Source organism: Ambystoma mexicanum, chromosome 12, assembly GCF_040938575.1.
Source record: "Ambystoma mexicanum isolate Mex_15411 chromosome 12, UKY_AmexF1_1, whole genome shotgun sequence".
NCBI classification, from domain to species: Eukaryota; Metazoa; Chordata; class Amphibia; order Caudata; family Ambystomatidae; genus Ambystoma; species Ambystoma mexicanum.
The window spans coordinates 573693928-573712140 of NC_090936.1; the positions used below are offsets into that span (position 1 = coordinate 573693928).

The window sequence follows — 18213 nt, forward strand, 5'->3', positions numbered from 1 at the left end:
GGACAAGGATCGGGAAAACAGAAACAAAGCAAAAACATTCCTACTAGGCCATGAGACATTCACCTGAAAGGGCTGTAGCAAGAAAGCAGGTGGAGGGGGAGGGGAAAGTGCAGGTACTAGTAGGTAAACAGCATTTTGGAAATGATGCGCTGCAATATGAGTTGAGCGGCTCAATTGCCGTGCCTGCCAAACAGGCATTGATAGTGTGACAAGCAGCCTAAGTTTAAATGGGGTGGAGTGGTGAATCAGGGAGTAAACGTGAAGGGTGATGCTTTGACCCCTTGAATTATCTCTCCATGCCACTTTGATGCAGTGATAAGGTGGGGGAGGGGCAGGGAGTGGAAATAAGATCTCCGTGGTGCATTCTTCCTTCTCTTGGTGCATTCCTCCTTCATCTTGTCAGTTTTCTTTCATGACTTCATGACATTTTCATGCAGGCGTGAAAGGAATGGATTCCTAGGTATTCCACCTTGGTTTAGCACCTGCTTAAAACCAGGCGGATTCCATAGGAATCCATTAGTAAACCCGGTCTGCAAAGCATAATTTGCAGGCAGTGTTTACTTTTTCATGACATGGAGAGGAACATGAAAGAGTAAAAGCAAGTTTGCCTCACTTTACTCTTTCATTTTCCTTTCCACCTTGGGAAATATAACAATTGCATGCAGGAGACTCCACAGCACATGAGTGCTAACATTCGTGGGCCCTCTGTGCACTATTCACTAAATTAAAAATGATCCCGTAGATTCCACATTCTCCTCTCCATTTACTAGGATAGTAGTCTCACACTGTTATCTGTTTCTCACATTCTCTTTCTCTTCCTCTGTATTACTCTATATCTGCCCCTCTTTTAATAGTTAATGTATAGAGTGAACCAATACCTTACTGGGACACACGCACTTAAGCATGTAAGAGGACATCCTTCACCTTAGTACATTCATGTTTTCATCTAGTTTCTTTCTAGTGGTTTACAAAATATGTAATTTGACTATCATATTGTTATCTTTCTTTATCCGCATTAATCTAGAGAAGCCCATCGACACTCACACCAGACAAAATACAACCCACTGGGGAAAAAGGCTCAGCACACCTCTTGCAAGGAGAACAAAGTTTTGTTTAAAAAAAGACACTCCCCTTGGGGTTCTTCTTAGCACGTCATGGGCCGCATAGCTCATTAATTGGCAATTAAGAGTCCAAATCATAGCATGCCCTATCTGTGGCCTAATGTGCACCGGGTACTGCAGACAGAGGGTGCAGAGGATACTTTTGAGGTCACACTATCTTACAAACCCCAGCTCAATTCCAGACGCGTCTGCGCCATTCCAACTCTTCCCACTTTGGGCTTAAATGTGTTACTTTCCCTCCCCGGCACCTTGCAGCACAAATCCCATGGGCCCAAGATATTCCGCTATGATCTTTCGGAAAGATGGGTTTTCTAACAGTTTTATGGTTGGTGGTCTTGGGCTGGCTGGTACTCTGGTATGCTGGGGTCTTGGGAGAAGGGCATTTGGACACTGTATCTTAGGGTTGGTGCTTGGGTAGGTCAGAGGCTTGAGCCCTCCTTCTCGTGGGATAACCGTGCTCAGGGAGCTCCTGGTCCTTTCATGGCCTTGCAGGGCTCATTCTTTCTGGGCTACACCTTTTAATAGTATGGGACAATGAGAGGTTTATGAGTCCCTGCTGGTTCGGCCTTTCCCACTGCTGTCCAGGGTGCAACCTGTTCCTACATTCACACGCGTATCTCTATGTTCCGGGCCTGGGCCTACTGTCTTGGCTGCAGTGCAGCACCAGGCCTCCATTTCAAGATGGCTGCTATTTTCTAAGATGGAGTTTCATTTTCTAGTGCAATCTAAGCCCTGTCACGTATTAGTCTACTCAGAACCCAGTTTCTAATGGGGTGCCCGTGCCCCCTATAACCTCCCAAGCATCTACAGCACACTCTCGGGCCTCTGGCACATTCGGAAACCTCTTGGGGGCCTGGGACTATCGTACCCCACTTGCCAACCATTAATTAGACAAAGAGATTAGAGACCCTCACAGGACCCATTATAGAAATATTTTGGAGCTTAACCTATTATCAAGTTAACACCAATCCAAGATGGCCTCCAGCCAAACCTAATACATTTGTCTACCCAAATGAATATCACTGGTAACATGTATATGATACACAGTAAAAATAACTGAAGGAATGAACAATACTAAAAAACGTGCAGCCTCAGACTATATGCTCACTGTGACCTCTGTCAGGGGTCCATAGACATGCACAACTTCAGTCAGTATAATTTGTTTACGTGTAACGTGCTTTTGCTTATTTCAAGTGTATCATCAATGCCTATGTGCATTCCAAATGTACTTGTGTGACTATTGTGTGTGCAAATTAATATTAAGTGCCTGTTGTATGTGCATGTAGTGCTCATCTGTAATGTGTCTATGTATATTCCAAGCATCTCATCCATGCTTGCATGCATTCCGAATTTACTGTATGTGCCTATTGTATCTAGATCTGCATGTGAATGGGTATTACTTGCGTATTGCATGTGTGTATTCTGCTTTGATGTGTTCAGAGTATACTGTATGTTTGTGCAAAAAGAGGGATACTGGTCTGTGCGGGGAGTATGGGGTTTGTGTGTGTGCTGTACATGTGTGCATGAGCATCAATATGAATAATCACTCACGCACACACATTCTGCATATGCAGATCATATAGTCTCTGTTTACGTACATTCCAAATATTTTGCATGCATGCATTTTCTATTATTTGTGCATATGCAAATTCTGTATGTATTTTCTGTGCATATTATCTCTTTCTATCTATAGAGTTATTTATCTTTCTAATTCTATATCTATCTATCAATCTATCCATCCATCAAGCTTTGGGTCTTCCTGCTAAAGGTGGGAAAAACAAGTCCAAAGACCACCTTTTTAGTTTGAGCTATAAACTATTGCATTAGAATACAGGGGAAATGGCATACGCGGAGGGACACAAAACATGCAGGTGTTGTTTGGCCCAAAACACCTCCTTGTGGGAACTCATTCAGCTCGCTTTGATCAAGCCTTATCATCAAACTATGCACTCAAAGTGCCGGCAAGTGTTTTTTCAAAACAGTCTTTCGAGATTTAATGGCTTTATTGGAGGTGTAAACACGCCACTGGTGTAAAACAAAATTCTTTTTTTTGATAACTCATTTTATTGATTTTACATCTTATACATTCCATAACGTACGAACACGCATAATGCACAAACTAAAATAAAATGATCAAGAACTAAAGTACAACTGGCACAGATTGAGCACCTTCAATAGTCACATTAAATTGTGTTGGTTTCATACTATTAAGCTTCACACTCAGCTATTATACAGCTAATATTGTATTCATTGTGCATCAACCCCACCTTTGCCATATTTTCTGGGCCTTCCCAGGGCAACCCCATGTCATGTAAATACGTTGTTCCATTGCTACGCAGATGTCAACATCTATCACCCATTGATTGCATTGCGGTACTGTAGCTGAACCCCACAGTTTTGCTATATTACGTTTAATCAGTCCTGTGGTCGTTGAGAGGAACAGTTTTTCAAAGCGTATCATACTTCCCTCCTCTTCAACACCTAGTAACATCATTTTGGGGTACCTGGGGATGGTGCGACCTAGTGCCGCTGACAGCTTATCACAACAGTGTTGCCAGTATACTTGTATCAGGGGCAATTCTATATTATGTGGAAGAAAGTACCCTCCTCTCGTAACAAGCGTAAGCAGTTGGGATCTGTGGCTCTATTCCAACGACAGAGAGCCACCCTTGGGTAGTACACTTTGTGTAGCACTTTAAATTGTATCAGTCTGAGCTTAGCTGAGATGGCTGTTTCTCATGGGTACATCAGGATCATGAATCCTCAGGCAGTATTGGGCCAATGTCATTTTCCCATTTAAGCTTTAGGCTACAAAATGCTAGCGTTGCGAAGGAGGAAATGGCCTTATACATTACAGAGGTGACCTTGGTGGCAATGCAATCAAGGCCTATATTCCTCTCTATCGGTGTATAATCAGACATGTTATTTAAATAGTCACACAAAATCAGGGTGAGAAATCACGCATACATTTCATATTATACTCCTACACAAGATAAACAATATTTTTCAAATTTCATAAAAGTCAATCAGAGAATGTTTTGACCTTGAATTTTTAATTAACATATATTTCTCACATCTGTAGAGAACAGAGTTCCCAAAGACGCTTTCAATTTACACTTTTGTATACAATACAGCTGAGTACAACCCAGTCAATTGGACTAGATTTTAGCGATCAAACAACATGTTTTGCTTTTGTTCATCGATATGTTTTGCTTTACAAATACAATGTGACCGCAGAACAGAATACATTTCAGTGAACAGAAAAAATGTATATCAGTGTACAGAATAGACACTGAATTGGTAAACAAGTCATCGGCACTATTGTGTTTCGGCCGAGTGAAAAGCTGTTTGATGGAGCTTATGTATAAAAGCCTTCATCGGGACGTGTGGTAGATGGTGTAGCCGAGTCCTGGGTTCTCTAGCTACAATTATTAATAGCAGAAGTGTGGGTTAGAAAAGGTGTGATCTTGGAAAAACGAGTACACGATTGATAAGCTCAACAGATGCTTTGATTTAAGGAAAGGACGATATGTTGCAGTAACATAAAGTATGACTTACCATAGACTATCCTGTGCTACGGTAACTCCCAATTTTCCCCACTCTTATGTAAATGGGGGAAGGTGTATGAATCACCAGCAAAAAAAGATGATCGTATTAGGAGATTGGCTACCTAGAATGACAAAGAGACACGGGTATGTCCCATGAGGCTACTAGTGAAACAGGGGTCCAGTGGAGGTATCAAGATACAAAGGTATGATTAAAATCTTACCTCTGGGGACTGGAGCCTGTACTCAGTAAGGTACTTGTTGGATGGCAGTTTCCTATAGGCTGGTTCGATACCCCGATGTTATTTTTCAAAGACTGCAGTGAAAGCAGAGTACCAGACGATATGGGTGTCTATCTATGGCAGCTTAGGTGCACACGGTTATATAAACGTTATTGGAACGCCCAGTGTGCACAACTTCAACGAGTGTGTATAAATAGTCGGGTGAGTTGAAGTACCACATTTAAAAACTCCCACGTCTCACTCAGGACGAATTGCCATCCCCAGAGTTAGTCGGGATGGGTGCCCGTGTGATCTTGCTGAAGCAATGCAATCGAGATAGTGACATGTGGTATCAGAAAATACAGAAGCTGGCGGTTGTACTATTGGCGGCGGTCATGATTTTGATACAATCACACACGGTCCAGGTGACTCAAAAGTGTAAAAAGTGCCCCCATTTTCCACAACTATTGCTGGTCTGAACAAAAATGTGTTCGTATTGGAAGCTGCACGTAGCACTTACTTCACAAACGGGGCTGCGGTGCCACGTCGCTGTGATCAGCTACCGTTCAGCCTTTCGCGAATGCACTGAATGCAACAAACAAAGCCGTTGCCACGGTAATCGCTTTCTACAGAAAGCAAATGGCCATTGCTGGGCCGGTGGAGAAACGCCCACATGGGCATGTCTAAAAGGGGAGCCAATCAGGGCATGCCGTGTGTGCTCCCTCAGGTGGTGTGTGCGCTGAGCCCCGCCAGCTGGGGTAGCAGGCTAGATCGTGTCCGGAGTCCATGGAAACAACAGTAGCAGTCCTCGGAATGAATGGTACAATTAAAATGTGAATCACTCCTGTGGGTGACTGGACTTGGTGCGAGAACATCTTACATTCCCAGAACAAAGGTAAGAGAGCTCTGTATGTGAACTTCCCGTGTGAGAAGCATGGTTGCATATTGGTTGACACACCGTGTTAGCATTTTAACAATAGAATCATATGTACCAAATCACTTTTTTGCCAAAGATAAGTTATCGTTCTGTGTTTTAAACACATTGGGTTCGTGGGCAGAGCACTTACCAGGGCTGTCCCCCCCTCGCACCACCGCTCCCACATTGGCACGGCAGTGTTTCCTTTTTCGTGCTCGGCAATACCTTGCAGCTCTGCTCAGTGCTTAAACCTGTGTTGATGTTCAGGGTGCACCTGGTCCAGACCGACTCTGGGCAGGGAAATTGCTGGGTGGTACTATGGGTGCAGCATTTCCCCTCTCAGGCACCACACACAGTGTTGATGAGCTTGTATTGCGCCGAGTGTTGCTCCCCCGCACTCCAGTGGTTGTTCAAGGCAGCTTGTATCAACGGGGGTTCACCTCGTTCAGAGTCGCTGTCATCCGGCACCTTTTTTTCCTGTGGAGAAGGTGATTGTCTCTGGTCACCGGTCCGCCCCTGGGGATCACCGCAGGGTACTCCCTCTTGTGTGTGTGTGGCCGGTTCGAGCCCTGGTGGCCTTCTGGCCACGTGGATTGTTCTTCGTTGTGTAGTGCAGGGCAGGGCAGGCTTTTCAGTTCACTGCTTGCCTAACAGTGTATGGGCGGTTCGCAGGCTTTGCATGGGATCCGCTCCTTCTCCCTGCGTTAGAGTGTCGGTGTTAGGAAAGATTCCCATTTATGTGTAATATTCCCTCCAGTTGTGCACCCCCTAACTTTTTTGCTGCTGTTAAACACCATACTCTAACTTTACCAGACGAGCCCACCCTTCTGCTGCACTCCTCTGGGCTTTTCACTCACTTCTTATGGGGAAACTGACATGCCCTTAAGACAGTCAGTACTGGGAGACTGCCAATGTTGGCAATGTTGCAACTTTTCTGCAACATGTAACAAGTGTACAATGTACCTTCCAGTACAGTACACTTGGGTCTATTAGTCATTCCCAAACGGCCCTAGATACTCTCAAAGGATTTTATAGAAGTGCGTATGTGCCTTGGACAGGACTGGTGGCAGTTTATCATTTCATACCAGGTAAACCACGATTACCGTGTTTGGCACAAATAGTTGGCCTGGCTCCAAAATGGCCATGCCACGAGGTGCTTTGTGCTGTCCTTGGCCATCTTGCACCTTCACCTTCCCCAGGTCGAGCTGACCCGGGTCAGTCCTTATTTGGGCATGCATTCTCCCGCGAAACGCCAAGCTTTCTGTCATGATGCCTACCCCCGGGCATCCGGACCAAGCCCATCAGCTGGGAGCAGGCATCCAGGTGCTTACTAAAAGCGTTGGCACCAGGCTCACAGAGGAAATCAGTCATGTCGCCATAGACGCCAGGCTCATGTACATTACTTACCTCATGCAGACCATGTTGCAATGAAGTCAAGCCAACATGAGGCCTGAATGGGACTACTTTACTTCAGGGACTATTTTTTGACTCGGGTGTGGTTCTGGGGGAACTTCTTACCTGGGATTACTTTGAAGGCTATTTAAACCACGCCCGAACAGCAGCACATGCTTCGCGTTATTCTGCATCCAGCAGCGTAAAGCTCACCGTGCCTGCAGTCAGCATCCAGTCTTCTGCCACGCCCGCCTCGAATCCAGAGCTCCTAGAAAAAGTGGAAAGAAGAAGGAAAGGTTAGAACAGGGACATTATTTTAATTCCTTACCTGATTCCGGATCCATCACATCTTTGAACTTGGAAAGGACATTATGTCTGCATGCCTCGCATCGCCAGCTGCAGCGCCGCGCCATACTCACCAGTCCTCACAGCATTTTTCGATTCAGCGCTGCCTCCATCATTTTCCTCGCCGAACTCCAGAATCTAGGGGACAAAAGAAATATAAGGTGAGCCGAGAGGGCCAACAAATACAATCTCTTTTTATCACCATAGACTTACCTGATTTACCACCGGAGGCATTATTCTTTAACATCCCGCAACTTCTTACGCCGCACCTGTAAGGAGAGCGAAAACAACAAGTTAAATACACGCATCTTTTACCGGACAGTGTTGGGTAATACAGACACTTACCTGAACGCCATCAGCTGCCACAAGACAATCTTCTCTTGCACCCAGCTGCAACACAAGAAGGGAATGGGACAAGAGTGAACATAGGACATATTGAACTCTTTGGACTTTATACTTGTGAGTTCTCGCCAGGAACCTCGGAGTCAATATTCATCAGGACCTCTTCCAACGCCTTCGAACCAGTGAAGTAACTGGTATCTACACGCCCCTGCATTCCACGCAGGATAGAGAGCTCATCATTCAAAAACATAAGGTGAGATTACTGAAAGGGAATATCGGAGGTGATTAGTGGGGAGAACAGTGGGGTGCCATTACTAGAATCCACGGGTGGCTAAATCCCTTTCTCCACTTGCAGGAGAATACTTCTACAGGTCAAGCGGACGAGATTACGCAGGCCAGTCCAGTCTGTCATCTCTGCACTACGCTTCACGTTGAAGGAGACCTCAGCTGTCCGGGTCCGATCGACGCCCCTATGGGAGCCAGGTGAGCGTAACACTTTCGCGGGCTTCTGCATGCCTTGTGTTCATCCAGGATGTGGGCTTGGATGTCTGTTCCCAATACACATCCTGGGTGCCATAGAGTCTGGAGTGCTGTGAATGACTGGGACCACCGTGGTCCGTGATTGGTCCACGTATTGCATGCCTGTATGTGAGCAGATCTCCCATTGGGTCCTTTTTGTTTTGGCGCGAAGGAGGTTCTGGATAAGAGAAGGCCCCAAACACCAATACCATGTCGATCTCTGGAGTGCTCACTGAACGAAGGATGGGATCCAAGAATACTGAAACTAAGAAGCCAAGTCAAGGAACCGCTGGTGACCCGCTGGAAGTTTTGGCACCATGAGCCCACTGTCATCCCGTGGGACCCATCTGCATCTGGTCATCCTAGAAGGTCTGTGAAGATGCTTTGACCCATTGGAATAGTGGCACCTTCATCAAACCCTGCAAGTAAGCCTTCTCGAAAGTGTCCCTGGGATCAACCAGTGGGCTGACCAGCTTACACAGACTCTTTGCCCTGATACCGCCGTCGTTTCAAGGAGGCTCTCGAAACCTGGTACGTCGCTAGCTCTGTGTTCAAGCACGCTAACATGGAATTTCGTACACTTGGCGTTCCCAGGTTTGGAATAAAGTGAGTGCACCCTAACCGGAGTATACGCGGTTACCGTGTCGCCCAGCCGTGGTGACAAACTTTGCAGGTGCGCTGCATTTTTGCCCTTCCTGCCCCTGAAGTCTGCTGAGGTGAAACTGGCCTGATCCATCCACCAGGAACGGAGAAATCACCACTGTCCCGTTTGAGAATCATTGCTGTAATTCGTCGCTGAAAGCCGCAGAGTCATCAAATTGCCACACTTGAACGTGCAACCAAAGTGGACTCGACTGCCGAAGTTTGGTTCAGAGTGCGCCGGGGGTCAGTGAGTAATCGCAACCCTAACTGTTGGCCCCTAGTGCCTCCATCCATTTATATGCACGAGTGGCCACTGGGGGCCCCTCTCCTTTCCACTGCTAGTGCGAGCTAGCGAACTATTCCCAACTCTTGGAATCGAGTCTGCCCTCAAGTGGAGACCTTCCTCGAATAGTGGGAACCTATTCTTCCTCGCCTCACCCACCTTCCTGAGTTGCTACAGACCCTTGAAGAAACCCTGTTTTGCCCATTTGAACTACCGCGTGCACCAGCATTGCATGTACATTTGAGCATTAGGCTCCACTCTTCTTAGGGATTGGACTTCCTCTTAGGAGTGTGTTGGATGCTGAAGGGACTAAATACTATTTGCTCTGCCTGTTTCCTTCCCCTTTTAGGTTTTGGATCCATTTTGTGCATTAACCCTTTAGACCCCATTGGTCTTGTATATATGTATTTAGATAGGATTGTGTTGGCTTAATAGTATACTGTGATTTGATTTGTGTGTTGAAACTCAAAGGCCTTGAAATAAATGTATTTGTATTTTTAATATATCTACACCTGACTGGGAGTGATTTGTAAGTGTCCTTTACTATGTGTGCTCATTGAGGTCTTTCAGTCACCCTCACCCCTCCTGAGACCTAGTCTTGACCGCCGCCAAGCTAACTTGATTGGTCTGGCTTGTCCAGAAGGTTACCCTGTTCCAAGAAACTAGGCTGGCCTCCTGAACCTCTGCACACCAGGTCAGAGTTCAGAAATTCATCTTAACAGTTGGGCGGGGCAGGTGTGGCTTCAACTCTCGCTCTGGGCAGGCCATGCACACGCCCAGGTCGTCACCGGATGCAGGCGGGTTTGCCTTCTTGTAGTTTGCCGCTTTCGGGCTCAGCCTGTGTGGTATTCGTCGGTGAGGTCTATGCGATATGTACTATCACTCCACAGGGGTCAGTTGATGGGCCGGCGGTCCTCCGAAGCACCTCAGACCGGCCCATTCTCGGTTATTTCCAGCTGGATGGCTTACCAGCTCCCTCTCTGGTGTGTCAGCGCCACTCTTGGGTCTCTGGTCTCGATTGTCAGCATTCGGCCTCCTTGTTCCGTGTAGGTGGCTCAGTCCGCTCGTTATTTACCGCTTTCAGGCGGAAGACCGTGTAGTGTGTACAGGCGAGGTCTCCTCGGTGCGCTGGATAACACCACGGCGGTCACTGGGCGATCCGCCAGTCCTCCGGGTGGCAGCACACTGAGATGCTGCCAGTCCCCTCCTGCTGGACATAGGCCACACCCAGGTCACCTCCACTGCGCATCTGTCTTACACTCGGCACCGCAGGCTCGTTTTGTGCCTCACGGCCATTTTGTCTCCTTCTCCCCGTTCTGGTGCGGGTCGTTCCGATGGTCAGGAAACAGCCAGGAGGTCGAGTACAGTGTTCAAACTTCGCCCATCTGATCTCCTAGTGCTCGGTTCTCAACTGAGTCATTTTAATGTAGGTTCATCACAGATAACAGGTTGTTTTATCAGGATGTGCGCAGCGGCCTCAGGAGCTTAGGGACTCATGTCTACATTGCTCTGCAGCTGGTCACGCCCCTCCTAAAACAAAATTCTTAACCAGGTCTGCCTTCAGCCATGCGATTTGTAAGCACAATACGTGTCCTTCACTGAAGTCCTGGTAAAACAAGCATTGGCAAAGCCAATAGTTATGGCTTGTATATATGTATTAGGCATTAGCCAGGCATTAGATGCCCAGGTTCTCACACCATTTTGCACCTGCTGCAATTAATGCCAGTTAATACCACTGTGCAATGCTTGGCAAGTGGCTTTCCCGTGCATACACAAAGGCCCAAACTGTTGGCATTGCCAAGGATTGTTTCAGCATTGTATTTGGATTAGAAAACATTTAGTAGCTTTTGAATCTGCCTGGATCAGTTGCTTCAAAATTTGGTGAACTTACATGGACGAGAATACAAGTTACAACAAAAACGTGTTCCCATTTTCCTGTAAAGTGTCATGTAGCCGTAAATAAAGAGTCCTGTCAGCGACTCTACGATTCCTCCAGTAGAGTTGTGTATATGGACTGGCAGTAGGGGTGAGGGTGCCAATGAATTCAAACATGGAGCTGAGCCAGAGGGGAGCCAGGGATCTGGGTTGATTCTAGGAGTCAAATATGAGCTGAGCCGGCAAAAGACCCACACCATGCATCCCACCTTCCCACCCCAAAAACACTAAACCCATATATGGTGTCCTGCCTTAGCACCCCACAACTCAAGACACTTCTCAACAATTCCCTACTTCAGAGACAATCAGAAAGGATGGTAACATTAGTAACATTCTCTGAGCTCCCCTGTCCACCACAGGCAGGCATATTTGCAGGTCATCTGCACAGCAGTAGTAGTAGCATAATCCTTGCACTTTTATGATGTCATGTTGGGGCCATAGGTAAAGATTGAAAGGTAAAGGGGATAGTGGTTACCCTTGAGTTGCTCCACCATTCAACCTAGGACTAAAGTAAATCCCCCGATTACACTTTCTATCCACAATCAGGAAAAAAAGATCAAAACCATGTCGAGGCTGCGCTTAACACCTGCGCCACATAGTATAGCCGTTTCATCTTGAACAGCCAAGTCGTCTTAAAAAGTCCACAACACATGTCTCCTGGCCCAATCTGAATTTAGATGAGTGAGACTAGTAGGTCTGGCAGTCTTTTATACTGCTGCTGAACTTTGGAAGTCTATTCACACTGATTTAAGAGTTACTCAAGATCAGCTGATTTTCAGAAGAAATCTCCCAACTTTCCTGTTAAAAAACACATGGGCTCATTATATGTTTGGCAGTGTGGAAACAAGGGTGCCGGTAACAACGTACCAGCACCCTTTCCAGACCGCCAAACTGCGAGTTCAATCTCCAGTGATAAGAAGCCTGTTACGTCAAGGCCGGAAACACAGCCTCAAGGGAGGAACCTGTGTGTGCTGCACACCTCGGAGAAAGGTGTGTTTCCAGCGCACCTGACACCTGACATTGGGGCCAGAAGTGAGGCTCCCTCATCAAAGGTGACTGTCCGAGGGATCATGTCATCCATAGGCACTGCTGCAGCCATTTTACAGCAGTGGCAAGACAGCGTTTCCTAAAGGGGAGGGTCCATTTGGAGCCAGCAACCCGCGCAAAGCAGGTCCTCATGTGGATCGACCATTCTGATTTTGTTGACCCGTCCCTACGGCAGATGAATAAGAAGTCACCATAGCATGTAGCATATGGTAGTGAGGAGGACCTGCCTGACTCCACTACATCTCGCTGGCAAAGCGCGCCTGCTGTGGTAAGAGGTCCAACCTCCATATATTGCCCATGAAGGAATATGATATTCCCGAACTTCCCTTCAAACAGAGTCCAAGGTGAACCCGTTGGCTGAAAAGTCTAGAAATATATGAGAAGATAATGACGCGGCGCAAAGGTCCATTTAAAGAAGAAAATCCCCTCACCTGGGGAGCATTCAAGACTTCCTGCCTACACCAGGTTTGTGGAATAAATTCCTTGCTCCACAGTCAAAATATAAAAACTTTGTTTTATTTACATACAATCTCTATGATCAATATTTAAAACACTTCACATACAAAAATTTGAAAAATATGCTATTCGTAGATCATTTCTTTACGAAAGAACATACCACGTATATTTCATTACAACAAATGCATGATTTTAGGCGAAAAGGTCTACACTTCTCTACATGGCAGTGGGTGAGGTCCACAAAATATTTTAAGCACTTGGCACAACCAACAACTGCTGCTAGGGTGGCCCTAAGAGCATACATAAAACCTCTGGTCGTTGCCGTTATGATAGGTTTCAGCTTCACCGAGTCCGTCAGGAGGCTATCCCACCACTGGACACTTCGCAAGCCCTTCTGCGCCAATCCAATTGGTGTTCACTTATGCCTTGCTAGACGAAAATGATGAGGTGAGGGCCTAACTCATCCAGGGTTGTTATTCGCCAACCATTCTGAGATAACCAGGAATTACTTTGCATAACATTTTGGAGCAAGGACGGTCAGATAAGCTGACGGAAGCAAGAGCCACGCACATGGAGGAGGATCTTCCTACAGTTGATCTGGAAGAAGTTAGAGATGTCATAGGAGGCCCAAGCTCCTGAGCAATGAGTGCAACCCATATTGCGCTTGAACCCTCAGTGGCAATGCCTTCTGATCTGTGTGACTCATGCAGGGGATCCGTACCTCATAATGAAAGATGCCCGGAAAAAGGGCAATTTTACAGCAGGTGTGACAAAATGGAACATGTTAACAGGGTCTGAAGGCCACAAATCTCCATGTTCCCCCCTCGCTCACACCCTACGTTCACAATATCTAAACAGAGGATTGCCAAAGTGGAAGTTGCCCCGGTGATTGAAAGGAAGTGAGCGTCTTTTTTCCTTACACAATACTGTGCGTAGGATCACAAAGAAGGAGGCAACCATGTTGCTGCATCACAATTGGAGGCAAAGAAGTGTCTGTCCTTCTAGGCACTTTTGTTTTGGTAAATGCCATGGTGGATACCCAGTTCCCGACAATATCTCCAAGATCGTAGCTGCTCCTGTCAAGAGCGTGAATCTTCACGTTTGGAGGCTCAATATCTTTACCGCTGGAGGGAGTATTTACAACCAGTGTAGATCATGGACAAAAGCCAGTAAGAGCCCATTTCTCTGTCACCATAGCAGCAAGGGACATGCTCATAGAGTGTGCCACTGCTGAGGCCCTGCAGGTAGTTCATCTCACATTGGATGTCTACATTCAGGGCACCTCCAGTCTTCTACACAGGTAGCAATCCTTATTTCCAAGAGTACGGTGACCTACAAGCCAAGTGTTTCATCTAGATAGATACACAAAGAGCATTATGTCATAGACAAGCATTTTTTTATCTGCAGAAAAAATAGGAAATGGACAGGGTGGAAAAGGAGGACATGGTTGAGAAAGTGTCTGATCCCACCCCAAGGGCATCTCCATTATCATGGTGACTGAGCTAAAGAAAATCCATGCCACCGAGAATGTGTGTTGCCAGGCAACGCCACAAAAAGGTACTCCAGAGGGAATGCCACCCCATGTCCAAGGTAGATGGCCTTATAGCGGACATTCAGGGAACCAACATTTTGTCTGAGCTGGAACTAAACTCTAGATACCGCAGCCTTGATCCGAATTCCCAGAGCCATACAATGTTCTCATTTCACTGGGGTGTTTATGGGTACAAATGACAGGCTAAGATTCTGGGTGGGGTGCCTGTTCCTAATGAACACCTTGTCAGCTTCCAGAATGACTGCAGGAACTCTGCATCTCCTCTGGCTTTCCTTATCATTGGAAGGTATAGGTTTCTGTTGTCCTTTAGCGTCATCAATGGCAAGCATTCTCCTTGACGGGTGTGAGGGTAAGGTACCTTTGAGATGGCTCCAGAACCCTGATACCATTCCTGCAGTGACAGGGGGATCTAGAAAACATTTATCAACTAACATAGAAAGAGTAGCTTGTGGTCTACAGTGTCGAATGGAACTGACAGGTCATTCAGACCAGGAATAAAGCCCCCTCTTCAGCCTGGGCTACGATGACATTCCAATAGTTTTTAAGGCAACCAGTGGCCTTGGTGTGGTTGACTAGATTTCATTTTCAGAAGATGTCATAAGAAATCTCCCAATAAATGTGCTTATTGTGGCGGCCTGTTGATAGGATGGCAGTGCTGGGAGAGAAGCCTCCTGTTTACACATGGGATAAATGACTCTCAGCAATGTCTGTAAATGTCATCAATTGACAACCAAATTGCCTCGGAGTTGCATCTTTAGTTTTCGTTCCTATTGTAAGAGGTATTTCCCCCAAAGCCTGTATTTTCACCTTAAACATCTGCACACTTAGATCAAAAAAATGAATTAAGTCTCTGCCGCTTTCTACCAAAGGGTTGATTTCCCATTTAGTACATTTGTGACAGTAATGTTTGAATACTCTTTCTTTCTTTCTTTCTTTCTTTCTTTCTTTCTTTCTTTCTTTCTTTCTTTCTTTCTTTCTTTCTTTCTTTCTTTCTTTCTTTCTTTCTTTCTTTCTTCAGTTGCAGACAGACAACTCGACAGACTGACAGACATCCAGCTAAAAGCATAGATATAGACATAGAAACATAGACAGGCACAGGTATACACACACAGGACTATAGAAAGACAAACAGACATAAAGACACACTGATACATACATAGAAAGAGCGGTGCACAGACAGGCAGATAGATAGATGGCTACAGATAGACAGACAAACCACACACAGACACATAGGCATCCCTGCAACTATGCTTACCCACATAAAATACTCTCCGTACATATGTAAGCAGAATATGCACATACAATACTCATGTAATATACCGGGACAAAGAGCAATATGCACCTACATTACGTTCAAGATGCACCTATTTGACACTCAGAATATGCAACAGTCCATTACACATAAGCACAATACTCGCACATAAGACATACCTAATATGCACACACACAGACGGTATGCAGTGCACACTAAATCAGATTGCATGTTAGCACGGATGAGATGCTCAGAATAGATATACGCACATTACATATACGTACACTACACACACACACACCCCTCGCCCCCCCCCCTCACTGTACCCGCATTCATCTATGGTAAGCCCTAATGTGTCTAGGGTTTGTTCTAATTCCAGTGTTATCTGAGATGGCATGAGCTGTGTATAGCAGAGCAAGTTATGGTTGATTTTCTCACCATGGCGGACACATTTCAGGGTCTTTTAGGTTTTTCATTGTAACACTAACATCCCTTCAACTAAAGTTTTTCAGTGGATGTGTTTTATAACAAAGGTTTTAACAGGGATGTTTTGTGAATGGTTGTGTTATTTTGATGATACTCTGTATCAATTTGTTCCTGACCGGTGGTTTCTCCAGGGATGGCCCTTGGACCTACCTGCATACCTGCAATGAATGCTGGGCATGACCTACAGACGTGACCTGCTGCCACTGTGCTGGGGCCATGGCCTTTGGTAACAGAATCTGGTCAATCAAACCCTGAGACATAATGCATTGAGTTAAGCACTCACTGCTGGGATCTGAGTGATTCTGGCAGATCACAGGTTTGAATGGGAGCATTGCCAATTTCCCCTTCTATCGCACTGTGGTTGGTGAATTCAGTACCATCAATCGGATCAAAGAAGTTGCATTTCGGAGAGATTGGCACTAATTGTGAATCTGGACATCATCTTTTATAATGATGGTCTAAAGTGTCAGAAACAATGTGATATCACACCTCTCTTGTTAAAAATATGGGAAAAGTGCTCTTTGTGGGTGCTATGTTCACTTTTCCATATGTTTAGATAAACTGCAAGAAATTAAACGTTTGCTCATAAGATGAATTGATAAGAAATCTATCTAGACAAGATGGCACGCAATCTATTGACTATCTGGCATGACTGGTGACTCGAGACTTATCACATGTCAAATTACTTTACATTACCACTCAAGAGATATCAAGAAATATATTAGTAGTATATAGTATTTCTAAACGACATGCAAGCTGCCACAGCTCTCAGAGGACTTATGATTTAGAAATTGTTTGACTTTTCATTTGAACAATGACAGATTATACAATTTTAGGATTCATGCATGTGAAATTCATATAAGAATGCTTACATATCAAACTAAAAGAACCATTTTATGTATTTGAATCTAACCGATTGATTAGCATTCTTGTTTTACATTTGTTTTTTTGAATGTCTAATTAGTATTTGAATACTGGCCTAAATAACCCAGTATACACCCTTGAAATTGTTTCAGAAGTAATGTATGCCGAGCTCTGTGGTTGCCTGCCTCAGGGGCGTTGCTGGGGGCGGGGGGAGGCTAAGGGGGCTATAGCCCCTGATCTTTTGGTTGTAGCCCCGGATATAATCTCAGGAGCTACAGCCAAAAGGCTAGCTAGCCCCCAGTCCCGACAGTTCCGACATCAGCGTAGCCCCGGGTCTTTTCCAGACCTAGCAAATCCCCTGGCCTGCTTGTTGTATTGCGTTAAGGTCTGTTTCTATAAACTGGATTGAAGAATTAAAGAAAGGCTTTTTGCAACTTTGTGCAGGTGCAGTGGGATTGTTTAGTTTGCCTTGAACCAAAATGTAATTGTACCAATAGGAACATGCTAATATCTAAGCTCCAATAAATGGGACTAAACATCTTTCTCACCTAAAAGGACTTGATAGTTAAGCATGACTCCAGACCGACTTAGGTTACCAGTGAGAGTGATCATGAAGAATCAGCACTTCAACTGGTCTAAATGGGGCCCTATTGTAGCATCACTTCATTTTAAGCTATACCTGGCCAATGGGCCTTTAATTTTGGGAGAAGTAGAAGTGCTTCCCCATCACTGGAGAGTAGTTTGATACAGAAATGGGCATTTGCAAAGGACACCTTAGTTCTAAGGTCCTGCCCCTATTGTTCTCCAAAAACCTTTACCAGCTTCACCCCCTGTGTCTTATTCGAAGCAACTCATGCCCTTAATTATGAGCATGCTAAAATTCCTTTTCCTAGTCAATGGATGATGAAACACTGCAGTTGGCGAGCCAATGTATTTACAAAGCGATTACCTTTGATACCATTCGGTATAATGGTCTATAACCACGCCCGGTGAGTGATAAATGGTGTGATGCATTTCAATTTGAAATGTGGCGTTGTCTTGAATGCGTAAGTAACTGATGGAGTGATAGGCAGGTAAAAGCATGAACATGTTTTCTTCCAGGCGCAGACTTTTCCTCAGGGCTGGTCGCCCTTTACGTGATGGCGCTTCAGGCATCCTGCGAGGATCCCCGGCACGTCTCTGCCCTGAACACAACCATCGACCTGGTGCAGCTTCTGGAAGAGAAGTACCATCAGGAACTGGTGAACATTGGTAAGCTATGACTGTCTGCCGTATGCTCGACTAAGGGAGCTTTG

General features: G+C 45.6%; 1 protein-coding gene across 1 annotated transcript in view; it reads left to right on the top strand.

Moving 5' to 3' along the window:
* The window catches only part of LOC138513018 (transcobalamin-1-like), a 101231-nt gene that overhangs the window by 41363 nt on the left and 41655 nt on the right, over window positions 1-18213 (top strand). The window contains exon 3 of the mRNA XM_069627733.1: window positions 18020-18169. Coding sequence (XP_069483834.1) covers window positions 18020-18169 — 150 coding nt within the window. The remainder of the gene's footprint in view (window positions 1-18019; window positions 18170-18213) is intronic.